The sequence below is a fragment of the Calypte anna genome, chromosome 2, assembly GCF_003957555.1.
Source record: "Calypte anna isolate BGI_N300 chromosome 2, bCalAnn1_v1.p, whole genome shotgun sequence".
Lineage (NCBI taxonomy): Eukaryota > Metazoa > Chordata > Aves > Apodiformes > Trochilidae > Calypte > Calypte anna.
The window spans coordinates 117134351-117156823 of NC_044245.1; the positions used below are offsets into that span (position 1 = coordinate 117134351).

The 22473-nt window shown below is 41.8% G+C and overlaps 1 protein-coding gene across 1 annotated transcript in view; it reads right to left on the reverse strand.

The window, feature by feature from the left end:
- Positions 1–22473, reverse strand: part of CPA6 (carboxypeptidase A6) — an 85087-nt gene that overhangs the window by 9163 nt on the left and 53451 nt on the right. Inside the window, exons 4-7 of the mRNA XM_030445575.1 lie at positions 21249–21350; positions 20291–20395; positions 3760–3870; positions 3439–3529 (exon numbers count right to left, since the gene is read on the reverse strand). Of these exons, the coding sequence (XP_030301435.1) occupies positions 3439–3529; positions 3760–3870; positions 20291–20395; positions 21249–21350 (409 nt within the window). The remainder of the gene's footprint in view (positions 1–3438; positions 3530–3759; positions 3871–20290; positions 20396–21248; positions 21351–22473) is intronic.

A 22473-nucleotide genomic window follows, 5' to 3' on the forward strand; every position in this document is an offset into this window, starting at 1 on the left:
AAGAGAGGGTTTCCATGGTGGCCTTGGGTAATGTAAGAATATCCTCAGTTTTCATAGTGGAAGTTCTTTTAAAGCAACACAAGAAGGCAAAAAACCGATACAGTATGTATCAACTCCTGTGAAATCTCATGAGTTACAGTCATGAGAAGAAAATGGAAATATTACTATGCTGCCTTATTTTTGTACCTGACAGCGCACTGGGGGAGGTCGAGTATCCTCCAACATCCATCATGAGATCAAATGCACAATGGAAATGTGTGCAGAAACTGATAAAACAAACCCTTTGGTACAGAAGGAAGCCTGGGGGAATGTGTGAGCTGGAACTTGATTCTCAGACTTCCTTGCAGCCCCTTCTTCTGCCTGTATGGGGTACTGTCCTCAGTCAGCAATGGGAAACTGGGATGCTCTGGAAATTTTACATCCTATTGATGCTCTCTTAGGGGCTTTGGATGCAACCCCTTTAACTGGATTTGCCCTATGACCCAATTTAGTTCTTAAGTTACTCATTATTGGCTTTAAAATTTATATTTATTCCATGAATGTTAAACCACTGCTCTGGTTATTGAACATACATATTATGTATGATTATACATACATCTATATATATATTATTACATTGAACACTTCTACCCAGAGATCTTGCTGTTAGTATTTACTTGGGTGCATGTGCAATTTCTGTGCACTGTTTTGGGTACAGGGCTCTGCAAAGTGAAATCACTGATTCAGCTCTTTTCTCAGCCCCTACAGAACACAGAAGCAACATCATAAAGCTTACATCAAAGTCCTACACTGGAAGACAAGAGGAAAGCAGGACGGATGCTGTGCTACCTGTACCAAGTAGCTCACTGCAGGAACCATTTGGTGGCTCTGCTGGAGCCAGATTCTGCCACACCACACCTGCCTGGAAGCCCCATGGTGAAGTTCCAGCCTGTCTACAAACTCTAAGTGTGACTGAACTGAATTAGGAGGTTTTTGCAAGCACATGCAGCAGTGAGTGTCACACACCATGATTACACAGCCTCAGAGTGTGATATGATCCAGATTCTACTCTGCATCATTTAATGTCAGATTAATGAGAATATGGGGTGCCAGGAGAGGAATGTCTGAGCACCAGTCTGCCCAGTACATGAAAGAGCTCTTTATTCTGTGGCAAAATAATGAAGCAGGTAAAATTTGGGGTCTGGTGTGGGAAGCAGAGCATATTCTTGGTGGGATGACCAGCAACCTTGAAGGAATTTTTAAACTCAGGGTGAGGACTTGTCTGTCATGTACATTGCAAGGGAGAAATGCACCATGCAGATGAGTACAACACACACAATGTGTGTTTATTGTTATAGTTCACTCAGCCTAGAAAAAAATGTTTTTTACCAAAAACTAAGCAAAAACTTTCAGGGCTGAGTAAAAAGTATGCTCTTATATACGAGCAGGAGCAGGAAGGGGGAGAAGCAGAGTGATTGGAACCCAAGAAAGATTAATTAGGCCTAGAAAGAAAATGCACTGTGTGAATACTAATGTTGCACTGACAGGTACCTATAATATAGCTATGAAGGCTTTGTAAGAGAACTGTTCATTCCAACTACACCAGTGGCCATCTTCTGGAAAGCTTATGTATGTTCTCAAAATATCTGCAGTTATGACTTATGCACTTAAGTGAAAGATGAGAACAGTGATGCAAGTGGTTCATTTCTACATCATTTTGGCATCATAAAACTGCTTTCAAGACCATGTTATCAGCCCTGGGGCTGTCTTCTGTGGTGGGGGGAATTCTCAGCTAATATAGGCTTTCTGTAGCTGCTTCTCTGTCAGTCCTCTCTCCCTACTGCAGAGTCTAAAAAAACTGGAAGCATATTTTACAGCTCCATACTGTATTAAATGTATGCTTCTCTTCACTTTCACCTCATTCCTAATCTCCACAGGCATATTATTCACCCTCACTTTTATCCTTCCAGTTCTCAAAAATCTACTTAGAGCATCCCATCACTGCAAGACAGACTGTGCAGGACCTTATCCTACTTCAGGCAATCCGAGTATTGTGGAAAGTATTGAGAGATTTCCAGTGGAAAAGGGAGGGGCTGAAGGGAGAGTTGTTGTGCTAGTGCTATGCAAACACAAGTTCTGTCTTTAGAAGTGTATAATGTAAATAAAGAAGGGGGATGAATACTGGAGGAAACAAAATGTGAACAGAGAGGTGAAGGAAGTTGTTCTAGATGGGAGAGCGGGTCAGCAGCACAACCAGGTATATGTCACCATATCTCACAACGAAGTGCCATTAATTTCTGGTGCACTAGAACTTGCACAGCTGCTTAGAATCAGAGAATCAGAATTTTTAGGGACCTTTAAGATCATCCAGTTCCAACCCTTCTGCCATGGGCAGGGACACCTCCCACCAGATCAGGTTGTTCAGAGCCCTGTCCATCCTTGCCTTAAAAACTTCCAGGGATGGGGCTTCCACCACCTCTCTGGGCAGCCTGTTCCAGTGTCTCACCACCCTGATGGTGAAGAACTTCTTCCTAATTTCCAATTTAAATCTACCCTCCTCTAATTTGAATCCATTCCCCCTAGTCCTATCACTACCTGACATCCTAAAAAGTCCCTGCCCATCTTTCTCGTAGGGCCCTTCAGATACTGGAAGGCTGCAATAAGGTCTCCTCAGGGTGTTATCCTCTCCAGACTGAATAACCCCAACTCTCTCAGTCTGCCTTCATAGGAGAGGTGCTCCAGCCCTCTGATCATCCTCATGGCTCTTCTCTGGACACTCTCCAGAACACCCATGTCTTTCTTGTAATTGAAACTCCAGAACTGGACACAGCATTCTGCTGGTATTTCATTACTGCTGCATTCTCTATGCAAAACTGAACTGTTTTTATGACAATATTTACAGAAATGCTGGGAGTTTAAAATGGGATCTCCATGCATTTAGGATCACCTTCTTTCTTTTCACTAACACTTACGGTCTTAAAATACCCTCAGACTTTTCTCTGTGAGGCCGACAAAGCAAGTCTGACATTCCTGAAGCTGAAGCCATTTCAGAGAAAGTAAATAAAATATAGTTTGAAATGTTTCAAGAAACTGTAGTCAGGTAACTTCTGAAATGTCATGGGCCAGGCTCAAATAGTGCTCTTCAAATAATGTACATGATTGCAGAAATACAGAATAGCTGTATGTGTGTTTTGTTTTGTTTAGTTTTTTTACTTTTGCCACACTCACCATGAAACTTTTTACTTGTGGTGTGTTTTTCCAGAGATCAGGACTATTATTTATTTTAGAAGCTGGAAGGAAGACTTGAGCCCTGGCTCGTGGCTTTATGGGGAAGTAACTTTGACTTTAACTATGAAAAGGAGAACATGTCACAACAGATGTGACCTAACCTATTTACTCTCTTGGATAATTAAATACAGGGTAATCTGAACTGGTGAACCAAAGTATCTCCAGACTTACCACACCATTTCACTTTCCAGTTGCGATTAGCATCAACACCATGACACCAAAACCTTGTGTTCTTTGATCTTGTTTTTCTCCAAAATCGATCCTAATATAAGTTATAAAATAGTTAGTTAAATAGCAATATCACTATATTTTGGCAAAAATCTATTTATACACATCAAAACCCCAATCCTGGTAAGCATATTCAGTATTATATTTTCACTGGCGTGATTTACTTCCATTTTGCATGCCACAAGGTGATGTACAAGGTTATACAGAAAGTCAGCATTGAATGGTCTCAAGATTTTTTTGAGTACTATTAGTGATACTACTTACATTTGTCCAGCTAAAATGATATCCATCCACATTAAATACAGGCATTATATAGAAATACAGCTGAGTTAGCATCTTTCTCATGGCAGGATCAGTCTGGTATGTCTCAAGAGCCTAAAGCAGAGAAGCCAAAACAATAGTTTCCATTAAAAAAATATTTTCCCCAGTAAGTATTGAGAGAGGCTAAGACAGTCATGTAGCCTTTGGCAGTACAGAGACCTGATCTCATGGCACCCCTGACATGAAGCACATCAAGCTGTACTTGAAAGGCTGACATCTTCCTGCACATGAGAGGCAGCATGTGAACATGTGAAAAAGGTGTTCGAAAAACCCTAATCTCTCTGCTACTCAGTTCCTTTCAGTAGCCAAGTTAATACAACCCACATTACAGAGAAGCAAATGAGCACAAAGTGTGTCTTGATGCAAGAGCTGAGAGTCAGTCGGGTAGAGTTTCAGTTGAGGAAACAAGCTCAGCTCCTGTAAGACAGGAGACTGCTGTTGTTTCCACCACATGATGATATGGTGAGGTCAGAGCATGCCTCTAAGCACTTAAAGCTCACATTATGTAATTTTTTGTTATACTCAGAGTAATTTACAACCATCAGCAGGAAGATTATTCCTTTATAATTTCAAAAACTAAAGACTTTTGCACAATCTAGTAGAAGAAGTCAAGGTAGGGAGGTGGGTTTTTTTCCATTCTACATCTTAGAAAATGCAATAAACCAGAGGCTCCTCAGCAGTTTTGTGTGCTAGAACCAGAGATTCTCCTTTACCACTTTCAGGAGGCTTGGACTCCACATGCTGTAGCAAAAACTGTCCCTTGTCATGGCTGGGTACTAAACTTGAATCCTTCAAACTTTAAGTTTGGATTCTGAGGCAAGAAACCAAGTGCTTCCCATGGCAGGCAGAGTCTGTCACACTGGTGCTGGGTTCAGAGAGAAGCCTGAGACTGGCTTCTCTCCTCCCAGTGCTGTAGTGACAGCCTCCTGCTCTGTAGTATTTCTGACCCTCCAGATCCAAGAAGTAACCCGTTTGGGGGCACAAAGGGAACTGCCTGTTCTGAAATAAACTAAGCTAAAAGCTTTTCATCTGACAAATGCCAGGGAACAGTGTGAAGTACAGGAATCTGAAACTTCTGGGCTCTTAACTGTGCAGCTATTTGGACTGTTGAAGCTGCCATGGCAGCTGATGGATGCTTTTTGTGGAACACCTGTAAGAAATACCCATACAGCTGGTCATGCCTGGAGCTAAAATTTACTCATACAAGAGTCTGAAAATAACTTTTACCTTTACTGTCAGCCTAGTGAGACTTTGAAATGCTTTTTCTAAGCCATTCATTAACTACCTCTCTGTCATGCAGCACTTCCTCCTCATCCAGCTTCAGTTTCCCTCCCTGTCCACTTGCAGGTCCTTCAGCTTCCAAATCCTAAGCAGAGGGTTACTCTTGTGCAAAGCTCCTGAGTCACCCTATGATACTCCACACCAAGCTCCTCTCCCATTTCAGCCAGGGAAGAGGGAGGAAGGTGAGCAGCAGAGGGTGAGGAGTGCACAGCACAGAATGAAGCGAGATCCAGGCAGCAGCTGGGACACCAGAGCATGGAACCAGAGCAGTGTGGGATGAGATGCTGAGGGAGGGTATGGTTATTGCAGGGGAGAAGTATGACAGGGGGCATTCCAAGGAAAGCTTGGTGGAGCCATGGGCTGCCTAAGAGAAAGGCCCTTTCTAAGGTCTCGGTTACACATCCCCTGGCCCACATGCCAGAAATTCTCCAAAAATTCTTAGCTGGAGTGGTATGGCTTTTAAATGCAATTTACTTGTACTAGGAAGCTACAAATTATGTATTGTCAAGGCTACAAGTACATTTGCATAAAAATATTGCTATTCAGGGAACTAGAGCTGTAGTAAAAAGTAATTCTGCCAAAATAGAAAGCAATGGTTGCTCAAAAATCATGAATGTGAAAACAAGGGCTCCATTTCATTGATGCTTCACATGCAGAAAACAAGTACTGAAGTCACTAGGGCTACTCTATGCATTAAACTGGCCCTGCACTTCCACCTTCACAGGATTAAGAGCCTAGATGATAGGTATGGATGTTAAATCTATAAAATTGTATTTACAGTGGAAAAAAAAGCCAAGTTGTGGGCCAAAATACGGGTCAAAGAAAAAACTTTTTTTTTCATTCTTATGTCAGGGAAAATTAATTTTGTTGGGGAGGAAATAAGGCCCCCCCCCCACTTCCTGGACTTTTCAATTTTTATTCTCTTTTTATAAAGAATTAACAAATTAATCTCTGGTTGTGTCTTTGTGGTTAGTATTCACATTTCAGTGATAATGAGACTGGCATGTTTTCTTGGGTCTGTATTTGCATATATCATTCTTTTCCTGTCAGTTACATCAGTAATTATGCATTTTGTTACACTGTAGTGTTACATTCTGTATTTTAAGCTTCAATGCTATAAGATTAAACTCTTTAAAACATTCTTACAATAACTACAGATAATTAATTAATCTGGCAGTTAATTATCTGGCAATTTTCTCTTATATCTGTCATCAGTCAATGCAGACTGTATTAACTTACCTCCCTTAACAGGGAGGTCTTTGGCAATGTGTCTTAGAGATATTTAGATGTGTCCTTGCTGGAGCAAAGCCCACAACTTGCCTTTAATGAGGAGACTCCCATATCCTCTAAACAACAGTCAGGGCAACAAATCCCCCTTCCCCTCTCCCCCAGCAGCACTGAAATATTTTCTCTTCACTATAACACCAGCGAGAGGAATATAAACCATTAGTGAATTAACTGCATTGTAGTTTGCACAGAGCTCCCAGAGCACAAAGTAATGTGACTTTGTATGGCCTGATTCTGCTTCCCCATCCTGCAATCAATAGCAGCTTTGCTGCTGAATGTGCAGGGAGCCCAATAAATGCTGAATAGTGTTATTAGTGAATGAACAGATGATACAGGAACCCTGCCAGCCCCGTGCAAGCAATCTGCCTGGGGGATGGGAGAAAGGACCAGTGATTAATAGGAGGGGGCTGGATCATCTGGATCAGCAGGGTGGTGATGCTGATAGAGCTGCACCAGCTTAGGCTGGCTGAGGATCTGCTCCATACCAAATTTAATCTGGGGGCAAAGTGAACAAAAGAGTGATACTGCAAACTGACAAGGCAATAAAAGGCAGGCAAGAGTTTAAAATGGATTTAGGATGCAGTAGGGCTTCTTATAAAGGAAGAGCATTGGCTGAGAAGGACAAAGCAAGGAGACAGGGTTAAGAGAAACTGAAATGGCAGTTAAGCTTAATAATGATTTGCTATCCAACAATTAATTACTACTAAGTTTAAGGTGACATTAGCTTTTGCTGTTTCCAATTTTGAATTAAACAACCACACTGGATTAAACAGTTACTGTTTTAGCACAGGGAATTGACTTCATTGCTGTTCTACCAGAAGTCACATAAAACTTACTCCAAAAATCAGAATTAACTCGGTTTTAAGAAACACTGCACATTATTAAGGTATCATTTAAAACATCCTTTCTGGTGGTAACATACAGTGTTTTACTATGACCTGTACATCTTACATTTTGTCAGAGTGACACTGTGATCTGCCATTCAAGCCTTCATTGCCACTTTATCAGTTTGGCAAATTAGTAGTTAGCTCTGCCTCTGCCCATGGAACCAGTACATCTTTCTGTCTCAATTTTCTCTTTAGCTGCTTGTGTCCTGCTTTGGTACTCAACTCACAAGCAGAGTGATAAGCCTGTTATAAAGGGTAGGATATTACTGAGTATGTGAACCCAAATGTCTTAGATCAAAGGGTCAAATTTTAAAGGTGAAGCTTGAACTGTGTGTGGTTTTTTTTTTTCCCCTCCAAGCAAAATCTTCCATCCTCTTTGGGAGCATTTCCCACAGGAGGAGCCCAGAAAAAACGTCTGAGAAGAGATGACAAGTGTGCTGCAACTACTCTGCAGCACTGACAGCCAATAAAAGGTTTGAAAAGAAGGACCTGCAGGATCCCTAAGTCTTTCTTACACTGGTACTTATGAATGGAGAAGATGCTGAAGCAGACAGGAGGTAGGGCTGTAGTTGCATGACTGACATGTTAGACAAGCAAACAGCAGCTCCAGGAAGCTTGTGCAAAGCTGGGATCACCCCAGCAAATGCAGGGTCTTGTGGGGAATGAAGCTGGATGGAGTTACACAGAGCTTAGTGTAATGAAGGAGCAAGCAAGTGTAACCATATGAGAGACAATTTCTTGGTTCCACTCTGAGAGGCAGCACACAAAACCCCTCATAGGTCCCAAATAAGTCAAGGTCTGCCTAGCAGGGAAAAAAAGAAACCTGTGTTATTCTGAAGCACTGCGGATCTCTGATGGGGCGAAACACATTTCTCCACTAGCAAGTGTATGAAACTAAAGCACACCAAGTCGGTGGAGACCCCCCTGAGATGTCTACCACAGAAAAATGTAGTCTTTTAATTTCACATCCTAGTTATGCTGGTGCAGTATATAATGAAGGCAACCTAGCAGAACTTATTGGAATACATGATTTGACTAAATTGTTAAGACACAGTTAAACAATTAACATGCAAATTATTGCTTGTAATTCCATTTCTGGAACAACTCAGTTGTCCAACACAGAGTATTTTCTTTCACAGTCCTTTCTCTAGCTCAATAGTATTTCAGCATATCAGCAGATTTACTGAAGCCCCAATTATTCAGCATTATCATACAGGAGCAGACTTCTAAAATATAAAGCAGAATTTCTTCCCTAGGGCAAGTAATATGTTGGAACAACAAGGCAAATTCTCTTCATGCCTAGAAGAAGATCATAACCAACAGCTCAAAAGGCTTCACAGGGTAGAATCTGAATGTCCTAGTGATTAATGCTTACAAAGGAACTTGCACTAGCAAGTGTCATTGAAGAATTCCTACTACAGGCACAACACAGCTGCACGGTTACCTTTATTTTATCAAGATGTATTCACATTGTGAAAAATGAATAGCTGCAAGCAAAATGAAAGTTACTTTCACCTTCTTAAGATCACAGGTAGGCAGGAGGATGCAGCTGAGTAGCTGAAAGTGAACAAGAGAAAAAAAATGCAGTATTTATTCCCTTTTGGAAAAGGAGAACTAGAAACCATTTTAACTGTGTTTGTTTTTTTGGGGGGCAGGAGGGTGTTGTTTGTTTTGCTTTTGCCACGGTGAAGATGTCACAGCAAAGGGAACACTTCCTCTAAACTGTCTTGCTTTTGAATAACACCTGGGAAAATTCACCATAGACCAAAAGAGACATAAATACTGCACAGCATAAAAATGGTTTGCCACAGCTGCTTTTAAAACAATGCATCACATGCCTCGTTGTGGTGATACCACAGTACTGCACTCACTCTTTTTGGCATTGGCTTAGATTTTATCCATTAAAAAAAAACATTATGTCACACTTGAGGGCCCAATCCGGGCAAATGCTTGTTGGCAGCATTCACTGCTACTTTATTTTCCTTCCCCTCAGAAGTTGTGCACATTATTAACCTCTGTTTCCAGTAGCAAGGATGTGCTGGAGAGAGATGCAGATACTCAGAGTGAAGTGGGATACAAGATGGATGTCAAAAGAACTGAACTTGTTCAGAACTGAGCCAGCTGTAGAGGGAGAGGAGAGGAGAGGGGATGTTGAGCAGAAGCAGAGACTACATACACAGAGTTGTCATTAGCAAACAGCAACTTCAAATGGCAGAAACAGCATTCAGATGATGGAAAAAAAATATCTTGAGGATAAAACAGATTCTGCATTTGTACCAGAACCTCTTGCTGTTGAAAGGCTGATGAATGAAGTACTGCATGAAGAGGCTGGAGGAGGTGATCTCTCTGATGGAGAAAAAACAAATAGCTTTTCACGCAGAAGCTTCTGACAAAGAAGAATGAGTTAGCTAAAGATAAGTAAGGCTGAGTGTTTCAAATATAGATGCTGCAGGATGAAACAGATGGATTTTTCCTTCTGATAATGGATACACAGGGACCAGTCAGAGAAACTGTTTTTTTTTTCCTGAGGTTAGGCAGCTAAAAAAGACAGCTGTGGAGACTGGAGTCTGTCAAACAATAACAATTAAGCTATAATGATTGTATTGCATTTACTGAGAGAGCTGTAGTGTTTGTGGAAGGATCTGTCAGCAGGTGACTGGTGACTTCAAGGTGAAAAAATCCCAGTCTTCATGGTGCCATCATCAGTGGCAGCTGTTAAACAGGCTGCAGGACAGGGAGATGTGATGCTTCAGGAGATGATTTAGTGGTTAGGGTGGCATGGGAATGATGATTGGACTCAATGAGCTTGAAGGTCCTTTCCAACCATGATGATACTATGATTCTGTGAAGATACAGACCTTAGAAGCCTCTGGCCCTCCTAAAACAAGGGTAAACTAAAAATAAGCAGGAGGAAACCCCAGATAGGAAGATTCCACAGAGCAAGAAGATGCTATGGTTTAAAGGGCAACAAAAAATTTCCAGACAAAGCAACATAAGCTAAAGAGTTTTAGCTGAGGGGAATGGGCCCCAGAGTGAAGAAAGGTATCCAGTTAAAGGGTGAAAGGAAAAAGCTGTTTTGGCCTTGCATGCCTCTGATTGACTTCAGAATATTTCAAACTATTTCAAAAGCTCTGCAGGTTTCTGAGATACAGAACTCAAAGATATGTCAAGTAGAGTGATCACCTGTGGCCAGTAACATGAATGTGAAATGGCACATAGGGAGAGGCAGGCAGGTCTTTTACTTTGGTTCAAAAATTCTGCTCAGACAATTCCAAAAGAAAGGAGACAGAAAGCCTGTCATGGTGGTAGTGAACTGACTACAGTGTTTCCAATAATAACTAAATACAGGTTTATTGAGCATTCTTTAAATTAATGTTAGTCCGAAATCCTGGACCATGGGAACATGGCATTTCAGCTGTACCTGTTCAGAAGACTAGAAGTCTGTTGACAACTGATAGGTCAAGCATATAATGTTTAACTAACATCAGTGTGTTGCTCCACATAACTATCTGACATGCCCCCAAGACCAGACTCTCTCTGAAGTGGGTGAAAAAAACAGTATGTGATTTTAATAATCTACCAGTATTTTGAAGGTCCGGTAGTTATGTCTAGAAAGGGAAAATAAATTTTCTGATTCCTAAAGGATTACTAATTTTGATGGGCCTCAGCAAGACTCTGAAATGATTCAGAAGGTGAAGCTCTTTTCCTGACAGTGTGGACTTCAGCAGTGGAATGAATAACTGAGCACTGCTCTGTTGATGCAGCATAATACAGATGGTTTCTCCATCAGGGCACAGACTGTGGAATTTTATAGCATCAGTGTAAGTGCTACATGGGCTTTCAGCAGACCTGAAAGTAGGAACACTTACAGCTTTATGGCCCTCTGAACACCTGGACTGCACGGCTCAGAAGAAGAGCCAACTTGGTTTTGGCCACTGACACTTGTCTGGGTCTCCTGTTTGGACCTGCTGTTCTCTTTATTCAGTTCTGTGTATGCATATGTGCTTTTATTTTAGGTATTCTGCCTTTACAGTCAAGCACTTCATAAACATTCCTGAGGAAGAATCTGAGGTCTTGAACCCTGCAAAATTCCTGGTAAAGACTGGTCTCTGGGGCCTGGACCATAAGCTTAATGGCTGACTAATTGGCAGGATGCATCCCATATGCATCCCATGAGATGACTCAAAAATCAGTCTCAAAGTTATAATACTGGGGGCAGGTGTTGCCATTTTGCTTCTTGGACAGTTTCTGTGTCTCTCTTTATATGGAGTGAAAAGATGGGATTCAGGCCAATACCATGGCCAGCATTTTAATAAAATTAAAAAATTAATGAATAAAATCTGTCCCCAGCCTTTAAGTACTTTACCTGGGATTACTCCTCTGCTCCCTGGGTGCACAATGAAGCACAAACACATAATTCTTAATTCATATAACTGGGATCATAGAACACCCACATTTCAGAATTTGGACTTTCAACCATACATCTCACAAATTAAATTTGGATTATTCTGAGATCAGACAGCTGCTATGTTCCCTCTTAATGGGACGACACAGTGCTGCAGGTGCAGCTTTTGATTTTTCTACTATACAGCTCCTTTCCAGTGTGCCTGTGGATAGGGGTGAGGGAACATTCCTGGGTTGTCCAGTAAGTCCAATGCCTGAAATGAACTTACCAAGTCACCTTGGTCAAATGCAGAAAGCTCAGAAGTAGTTCTGAACAGTTTTGTTCAGCAAAGACTTCAGACACTGGCTAGGTTCTGTCCAAGAAAAAGCAAATGGTATCACTGCTCATCCATGAAAAACACCCACAGGAGTCTCATGTTAAAGAAAAATGTCCATGTGTAGTGAAGTGTAAACTGAGGCACATTCAAATCATAATAATAATAATAATTTATGAGTTAGGTCATCAAGATTTAAACATCTGAAAAACATATGAGCCTAGGGAGTCATCATGCTGTTCTACTTGGGGCCTGTCAGACTGCACCTGGAGTATTGCACCCAGTTTTGGTCCCCACTGTACAAAAAGGATGCATCCATGAGGATGATCAGAGGACTCAAGCATCTGCCATATGAGGAGAGGCTGAGAAAACTGGATTTGTTCAGCCTTGAGAAGAGAAGGCTTAGGGGAGACCTTATTACAGTGTTCCTGTACCAGAAAAGCAGCTACAAAGAAGAAAGAGACTGTTTACAAGGAGTCACATGAACATGATCGGGGCAATGGGCACAAGTTGCTGCTGGGAAAACTCCATTTGAACTCAAGAGGAAAATTTTTCACTCTGAGGACAGTCAGACATTGGAATGGTCTCCCAGGAGAAGTGGTGGATTCCCTCATTTGCAAACAGGGTGCTGAGACATATCATGTAAACAACAATAGAAGGGCTGGACCAGATGATCCTTGAGATCCTTTCCAACATAACAGTCGGTGATTCTATGAGTCTATGGAAGATAATGGAAATCTGTGGAAGTTCACATTTGAGATGCAGATACACTGAATCCAGTCAGTGTATGCTAGTTTTACTTTTTTTCCTAAAAAGGCCTGCTTTTGAGGATGGGAGAAGAAGGTGATGATGGAAATTACTGTATTTTCGAAGTCTGAGATAATTTACCCCTTCAGTTAAGCCTGATAAGGCCACTGTCTTAGGGGGATGCACTTGATTGTAATGGGTGTTTCCCTTAAAGTTGCTAGTGGATTCTTAAAGCATTTTCTCTAGAATGACAGTCACTGATGGCTTCTTGAGGGTTTTAATTACATTTCCTGAATTTTCTCATCCTGGCATACAAATTCCTGTATCAGAAACAAGGAACAGTGAGTGCACCTTAAATTCACATCTCTTGTGTGTTGTTTTCTGAAAAATTTGTATGAATGACATTTCAAGGTTATACATCATTGACATGGATCAAATGGCAGCATTTATTAGATGGAAAAAAGTCAAACCAGATGTCATGGGAATCCTCATCTGCTTCCACTAAAACTGAAACTGAATCTAGTTTTGATGTTAATTTGAACAGCAGCCTGCGAGCCCCATTTCAGATTTTAAAAATACTAAAAGCCTAAATTTTTGGTCTGAATAATTTGATACCTGAATTCATCTTCTTCTTTCACAATTGTAGCTCCAATGAAGAGGAGTTAAATGTTGTTATTTAGCAGATATACATATAGAATTGTACTTTTGTATAGATTTTGTTTTTTCACTTTTATAAGGGCTTTTTAATTTGGGGTACATACATATTATATCTGACAAATTTTGTTTCTAAAGCCTACTGTTTTCTACAAAGTACTAACACAAAATAGAGCCCTTTTCTTCCCAGTCTGTGATGCTTAGTAGTACATTTTAATGTATGACTACATCCAATGCAGCCTTATTAAAAATCTAGGCTAACAAACTTCTTTTTCCCATTAAATCTTTTGCTGTGAACACCAGTTCTGGGTTACATTAGATTATCTTTGCAGGTTGCCTTGGAAGTAGTCCACATGTAATCAGTTCCATCCATCTCCTCTTACAATTCCTCTTGCTTTCCTATTCCACCACGTCTCTTAATATTTCATCTGTCAGGACCTTTTTTCCACCCCTTTCAAGCAAGGCTTGAAGCTGGGTGGGGCTCCACTGCAACCTACCTGGTATTTTACTACGATACAGATACAGACACCTCTGTGGCTCATTAGCTGATGCACAAGGTTCTGGTCCTGTGAACACAGGGCACCACCTTTCTTGACTTGAAATTCAATGACCATTAGCTAGGGTTTGTCAGAAGCCACCAGTATGGCTAACCCTAGCAGAACAGCTGATTATCTTTAGTTGAGGGACTAGAGGAATGCAGGGGCTCCTTCTATAGAAACAAGCAGTGACGTTATTATTAACACCAGACCTGCAGAATAGAGAGCCAAGGGTAGAGCTCATGCTGGAGCAGATTATAGTAAAAATAAAAGCCAACCAACCTAAAAAAATACCATCAAAAAAACCCCAACCCCCCCAAATCAAAACAATAGTCTTAGCTCTCCTTTTGTTTGTTTCAAAATGTGAGTAGACTTGTTTTGCACTTTGAATTGTATGATCACATAATGCAAAACCCTTTCCTGTGTGTTCTCTTGCTCTTTTTAATCTTCTAATTCTACAGTTTTCTCCCTTCTTCTCTAGTTCATCTGTTCTTCTTCCCTATTGTATTCACCTGAATACAGAACAAGCCTGCCTAGCAGGCAGCCTCCAGGCTCTCATCCTTGATCCTCAAGTCTGAGCTGTCTTAGCCTGCTTTGCATCTCTAGATCAATGGGAGCCAGGTCCTGAGCAGCTGAACAACACAGATGCTTTGTAGAAACCAGGGAGATGCTGCCATGACCCTGGCAAGACACACTTGTAACCAGTGGCACCTTCACCCTATGCGAGATGGTGTCTCCCACTGCTTCCAGCAAATTTACCAGCTCTCAGCAGCTGCTGCTTCCAGAGGAGCCAGCAAGGTACCCAGGGTTCCCAAGCTGGATGGAAATACCTGGTTGAGTTTGCAGTTTGAATGCTGGCATTCATACATAGAGGTGGTTTTACTAAGCTAGATCATTTGGAGAGCCTTGCTGTTCACAGGAGCAGTTGAACAGAAGTAACAGGGTGAAGTGCAAGCTTGATAAAATATTTCAGGATGCCTCCACAGCAAAGGGATGCATGTATGCTGTTCCTGCTAGAAAAGAAGCTACTAGCATCATAGAAATCCAACATTTCCTTTTGCTTGCCTTAGGTCAATGGGATTGTGGTGTTATTCCTTAGACTCAACAAACACGCCAGGAAAAATAATTTTCCAAGCTGACTGCCCTTTCTCAGAACTACTATGTAAGTGCCAAGGAGGATGGAAAGTGGGTTGCCAGGCTGCAGAGGCACTTATGGGAGGAGTTTGCCAGCAGTAGAGAATTGCAAATTTTGAGGCACGAAGTGACCTTCAGTTTCCTGAGTTCTCACTAAAAATTCATTCATTTAATGAGACAAGCAAAATCCTAAACCAAGAAATCTAATATTTTTTCTCTGTTGCCCACCCAGTCATTTTTAACATAATGATGGAGACTGTGAGCATAATGTGTGCTTATCTTGATGCTTTTTGCTTTACTGTTGTATTGAAATACCACTCTAAGGAAAAAAGAAAATACCTCATCTGCAAACAAAGGCAATGTCTGACCAAGACGGGCAGACAGGTTTTACTTTCTTGTAGTCACAAGAAACACTGTAGGAACTTTATTTAATCTAGGAAAATTCTTTTATACAGTTAGTGAAACAGTCTTACTAGCAAACTACTCTTCAAATGATCTCAAATAACATCCAGAACTTTTTCATGTACACATATTCTATATTTGCACATAGTCTACATTCTCTTATAAGATCCACAGAGAAACCTTGGATCTTTACCTTGGCATCACACTGCAGTGCTTCACGTTAAGGCCTTGCTAAAGAATCATAGAATCATAGAATCATAGAATCCTAGGGGTTGGAAGGGACCTTGAAAGATCATCTAGTCCAACCCCCCCTGCCAGAGCAGGGCCACCTAGAGCACTTCGCATAGGAACGTGTCCAGGCGGGTTTTGAATGTCTCCAGTGAAGGAGACTCCACGACCCCCCTGGGCAGCCTGTTCCAGGGCTCTGTCACCCTTACAGTAAAAAAATTTTTTCGAATATTCAACTTGAACCTCCTATGCTCCAATTTACACCCATTACCCCTTGTCCTATCACTGGTCATCACTGAGAAGAGCCTAACTCCATCTCCTTGACACTCACCCCTTACATATTTGAAAACATTGATGAGGTCACCCCTCAGTCTCCTTTTCTCCAAACTAAAGAGACCCAGCTCCCTCAGCCTTTCCTCATAAGGGAGATGTTCCACTCCCTTAATCATCTTAGTAGCTCTGCGCTGGACTCTTTCAAGCACTTCCCTGTCCTTCTTGAACTGAGGGGCCCAGAACTGGACACAATACTCCAGGTGCGGCCTCACCAATGCAGAATAGAGGGGGAGGAGAACCTCTCTTGACCTACTAACCACACCCTTTCTAATGCACCCCAGGATGCCATTGGCCTTCTTGGCCACAAGGGCACATTGCTGGCTCATGGTCATCCTCTTGTCTACCAGGACCCGCAGGTCTCTTTCACCTACACTGCTCTCCAGCAGGTCAGCCCCCAACCTATACTGGGACATTGTGTTGTTCTTCCCCAAATGCAAAACTCTACACTTCCCCTTGTTGAACTTCATCATGTTTCTCTCTGCCCAACTCTCCAGCCTGTCTAAGTCTCTCTGAATGGCAGCACGGCCTTCCGGTGTGTCAGCCACTCCTCCCAGCTTAGTGTCATCAGCAAACTTGCTGAGGGTACACTCTATACCCTCATCCAAGTCGTTGATGAAGATATTGAACAACACCGGTCCCAGTACCGACCCCTGAGGGACTCCACTAGTCACACACCTCCAACCAGATTCTGCCCCATTGACTACAACTCTCTGACTCCTTCCTTTCAACCAGTTCCTGATCCACCTCACTACCTGATCACCAAACCCATACTTGATCAACTTATCCACAAGGATGCTGTGAGAGACGGTGTCAAATGCTTTACTGAAATCAAGATAAACCACATCTACCGCTCTACCATCATCTATCCACCTAGTAATTTCCTCATAGAAGGCTATGAGGTTAGTCAAACATGATTTACCCTTGATAAAACCATGCTGACTGCTCTTGATGACCCCCATGTCCTTGATATGCCTGGAGATAGTGACAAGAACAAGTTGTTCCATCACCTTTCCAGGGATGGAGGTGAGGCTGACCGGTCTATAGTTACCCGGGTCCTCCTTCTTGCCCTTCTTGTAGACTGGGGTGACATTTGCTATTCTCCAGTCCTCAGGCTACTCTCCTGTTACCCATGACTTACTGAAGATGATGGAGAGTGGCCTAGCAATGACCTCCGCCAGCTCCCTCAGCACCCTTGGATGCATTCCATCTGGACCCATCGACTTATGGATGTCCAGATTACTCAGCTGATCCCTAACCCAATCCTCATCTACTACGTCAAATTCCTTATCTATCTTGACTACTTCTGGGGCTAAATGAATCTGGGGCTCATGTGGAAACCCTGCAGGAGTAAAGACAGAGGCAAAGAAGGCGTTCAGCACCTCTGCCTTCTTTATATCCTCTGTCACCAGGGCTCCCATCTCATCCCTTAGTGGGCCAATATTGCCTCTAGCGTTAGTTTTACTAGCTATGTATTTGAAAAAGCCCTTTCTATTATCCTTAACCTGACTTGCAAGGTTAAGTTCCAAGGAGGCCTTAGCTTTCCTAATTGCCTCCCTACATCCTCTGACGACAGTCCTGTATTCCTCCCAAGTGACCAGCCCCCCCTTCCATGATCTGTAGATTTTCCTTTTCCACTTAAGTTTTCCCAGCAGTTCCTTTTTTAACCATGCTGGTCTCCTGGCTCCCTTACTAGATTTCCTAACCATAGGGACGCTCTGATCCTGTGCTTGCAAATAGTGGTCCTTGAATATTGACCAGCTATCTTGAGCCCCTTTATCTTCTAACACCCTGTCCCATGGGATTTCTCTTAACAGTTGATTGAGGAGGCCAAAGTTTGCCCTGTGGAAGTCCAGGGTTTTGGTCCTACTGGGTATTCTGTTCCTTCCACACAGGATCCTGAACTCTACCATCTCATGATCACTGCAGCCAAGGCTGCCATTGACCACCACTTCTTCGACAAGGCCCTCCTTGTTGGTTAGTATAAGATCCAGCAGCGCTCCTCTTCTAGTCGGCTTGTCCACCATCTGCATTAAGAAGTTATCATCAATGCACTGGAGGAACCTCCTAGACTGTGAAAGGCTGGCTGTGTGAGTCAACCAGCAGATATCAGGGTAGTTAAAATCTCCCATGAGGACTAGGGACTGAAGTTGTGAGGCTGCTTTCAGCTGCCTGTAGAAGGCCTCATCAAGATGCACTTGAACAATAGGTTTTCCCATCAGTGCCTGTCCATCCCAAATGTCTCCTCTCCTGTTCTCCTTGGTAAGGAAGCTGTTCAGAAATAGCTGAAAGTTTGTTCATCTTTACACTAACCGAAAGCCTAATAAGAAGAATCACCACCATTGCACACTGAACACTGGAGAACTCCTGGATCTGGTTTAGCCTATCCATGCATCAAGAGCCAGGCTGTCAGCCTCACCCAGACTGTATTGACCTCATTATTTCTGTCCGTGCCCTAGATGCTGCTGTGACTTCTGAGGGAAGTCCACATGGGGTCATATGATGCGTTCAGCTAATACAGAAGGGTCTTTGTGATGTAGAAGTTTCCCCTCATGAAGTGACTTACAGGCCTGAGTGGATCTTTCTGCTGAGTGGAGAGTGTCAGGGACCGGGTGGAGGAACCACTGTAATCCCTCTCACTGGACCTCTTAGCACTCCAACAGAACTGGTGCACAGGGAGTGCCAAGTCACATTTGCAAACCCCCAAACAAAACCTCATTAGCTTTTTCAAAGGGTTGGCTGGAGAGGAAGGAGAGAGTGCCAAGGGTCTGCACAGGGCCCGCATATGACAGAGGTAAGAACTGGGGAGTGAAGTGGGCAGAGGATTGCTCCTCTTGTTCAATCTGATGTCTCAACCATGCTCACCAAGCAAAACAGGCCTATAAAATGAGGGGCTGCATTGGTGGGCTTGGGCAGTTTCTTCAATACCAACCATCCCCAGCTGGCTGGCCCAATGCTGGATCTAGGACGGGTGATTTTCTGTTATCTGTCTCTCTTTTCTTCTCTTCTCCTACTCTCTCACTTTCTCTTTCTTTTTCCTAAAGTCATGAAGTAACCATAATTTTCCCAGGTTATGCAGCTTTAACATCCTTGTATTGTGAAATAATGAGTCTTTGTGATTGCACAGCCTGAACAAAATATAATAACCAAATTATCAGCTTTTGTGCTTTTATTCCTTCTGTAGTTCTAATTAAATTTTGTGTCCAGGTGCAGAGCTTGAGTGTCATTTCACCTTAATCTGATCAAGGGGTATAGGGCTGGTCTGAGGGGGTCATCATCATTTGGTTACCCTCAAAGGGTAACTTTTCCCTAAAAGTGAAACCCAGGCCTGGGAAGTAGAATCTCCTTTGGCTGTCATCTGAATTGGGTCATGGGACGTGACAGAGAAATCCCAGAGAATCCCTTTACATCAGAAGAGGTCTTAATATATTGCAGAATTCCACAGTGGTGGAAAAGAGGTGAGAAAACTGCATGCAAGGAAGTACCTTGCAAACAACATTTTTGAACCACTTAATTTCAGCAAAAAAATTCGTATGCAAAATACTGAAAGCACATCTGTTGTGGGTTTTTTAAGCTTTGACTTCTGGAATTGCACTGCAAAACAGTCTCCATTGTGCAGCTAATATCCTATATTGAACAAGTTTTTTGGTTAAGGGAAAATGTCCAAATCTAACAAACATGTTGTGCATTTGAAAGGAACCCCAAATTATAAGAGATTAAGTGCTGATATTTATATATAAAAGATGTTGTGGACAAATGGAAAGCAAAATTCAGATTCCGGTTGATTTCATTGATCATTTGGAAAAAGGGATGGCTATGAAGGCTAGACCCCAGATATCAGAGATAAAGAGAGCATAAATCCAGTGAAATAGGATCAAAGGAACATTGAAGGAACTACTTAATATTCAGAGAACACAAAATTCATAATTTTCAGTGAAATCTGTTTACGATTTTAATTTCCTGTTTCTATGGAATTGTACCTGGACCATTATTAGAATTGCAACCTCCACATTTTTAGGTCTTGGAATAAAACCCTACTTCATAACTCTGCCAATATGTGCCTGGAGTATTTCTGTCCTGTGTCTATCTGTGTCTGGCTGTTGCTATCAGCTTTGTTTATCAAGCACTTACTCATTCTACAAATAAATAAACAAAACATTTTAAGGGATAGGTGTTGTTCTTATTAATAATCTCTTAGAGTTGTTACAGAAAACATACAATGTTTATGGAACTGAAGAAGCTGCATGACCATAAATCATTAAACACTTACTTCTTTCACAAACCACTGGCAAAAGGCAGGGCCAATCCACTCTCTTGCATGAATCCCACAGTCCATCCAGACAGCTTTCTTGTAGGGCCGTGATCTTTTACCTAACTTGAAGTGTGAGTATTCATAAAAATATTAATAGGTCTCATGACATTAGTGTGACACAATAATGAGAAGATAATAGATTATATTATTAATATATAAATAATTATTATAATTATTAATAGAATTTTGAATTCCCTCATATAGAGAAATACAAATTTATTGCTTTCAAAGTTATGGCTAAGATAATGATACTCAGGTATGCCAAGATAATGAAGCAGATCTATAGGAAAAATACAGGAAAAGTGGTATCTGTCAATTCCCCTTTTATGAGAAATGAAATTTTTAAATATCACAGGGTGAGGTAAAATGACACTACAGAAATAGCCTGACACAGAATCAGATTTTCAGAACTCTGCAACAGCAGATGAAAAGAAAGTATGTCGAAAGCAAAATTTTTTCTTTATCTTGCTGACACCCTCAAATTTGTGGTCCTACTGATGTGAATTGAGAGCACACAGCCCTGGAGTACTGTCAGTAGCTAAAGAAGCAGCATATGTAGCACATGCTGAGAAGGGCTCTGGAGAATCCCTCTCCAGCATTAGCTGCCTTCCAAGTTGTCTATAAACACAAAGATTTCCAATTCCCCTTAAATCAAAATCCTGCTAATTAGACTTGGCCTGGAATCTATCTCCATGCATGCCCAATCCAAGTAAAGAAGATCTGATTTTTTGTTTACCAGTTTTTTATTTTTGTTAACTAAAGATGACATTCAGTGAGATACTTCAGTCTTAGCAACTCACCCTCAGGAAACACTGATAACCTGCATTTTCAGCCTGTTACATGCTATAACCTAAGCAATAAAGTGTTTGTCACTGATTCCAGTCTCTAGTCTGATTAGTGACTATTTAATCTTTACCTTGAGTACAAACAATGGTCTTCCTTCATAGGATTTTCCAAGAGAAAACATGTGAACAAGATCTGAATGAGTATTATTCAGATGATGCATCCAACTCTGGATCTGCAAATACAGAAATATAACTGTTGCTTCAATCTTTGTGTTTCATATGAAGTAGCTGTAACACATTCGTCAATCTCAGCTCTCAGTCCTCTGTATGTTTTTGAATTTTCCCATATTGTTTTGTTTGGGGTTTTTTGTAGCAAGACGAACCTCTTTTAGGGTACGGCGCTTCAAGGTCCAACCAGGTGTTCCAGCAGAGACTCATGAACAGTGCTCTGAGCCTATAGCCCGCAGGGTTGACTAGCCTGGATCTGTGCTATTGCTCTGAGAGCAACTGACGTCTCTGCCAGCTACCTCAGGAGTGAGCTGAGCCTGTGTCTCAGGCCTCACCTTTTATTGGCCCCCTGGTCCTGCTCATGCGCAGTGGGGGCCCACCCTAATCAGGCACAGGTGGGCTTGACACAAGCTCATGCTCACTCCCTGGCAATTAGTGGCACCTGGTTGCCTCGTTACTCTACAGTTTTTGATTGTTTTTCTTTTAATTATTTGGATTTTCTGTTGTTGCTGTTTGTTTTGGTTTGTTGGGATTTTTTTTTGTTTGTTTTTACACTTGAGCTATCACTAGGCTCTCATATCTTCATTGCCAGAGGCTGGATGCAACTTTTGGTCAAATGGGATTTTTTTTAGTATTTTTTATTTTAGTACTTAGTATTGTAAACTACTGCAATGCATCAGCCATTTATCAGAAATCTGGGGATGGGGCTAATCTGCCATTCCTACTAAATATTACTGAAGAAAGAAGGTCCCTGAGTCTGCCTGCCAGGACACAGAATGCTGAACTGCCTGACACACAGAACTGAGTGCTGCTTGCAGTATTTGTTTCATGGGGCACAGCAACCTCCATGCTCTACTTAGACTTTGTTTTGGACTGAAACTGTACATATGGCTACACTGAGATCAAAAGAAATAATTTAACCAGCTACGTTCCATGACACTATCACTTATACACAAATCTGTAAGTGTTTTTAAGTCTTTGGGTGTCTTAGAATAGATGGGTAGAATCACAGAATCATTTTGGCTGATAAAGACCTTTAAGATTCCAACCCTTAACCTAACTCTACCAAGTCCATTGCTAAACCATGTCCCTAAGCACCACATCTACACATCTTTTAAACACCTCCAA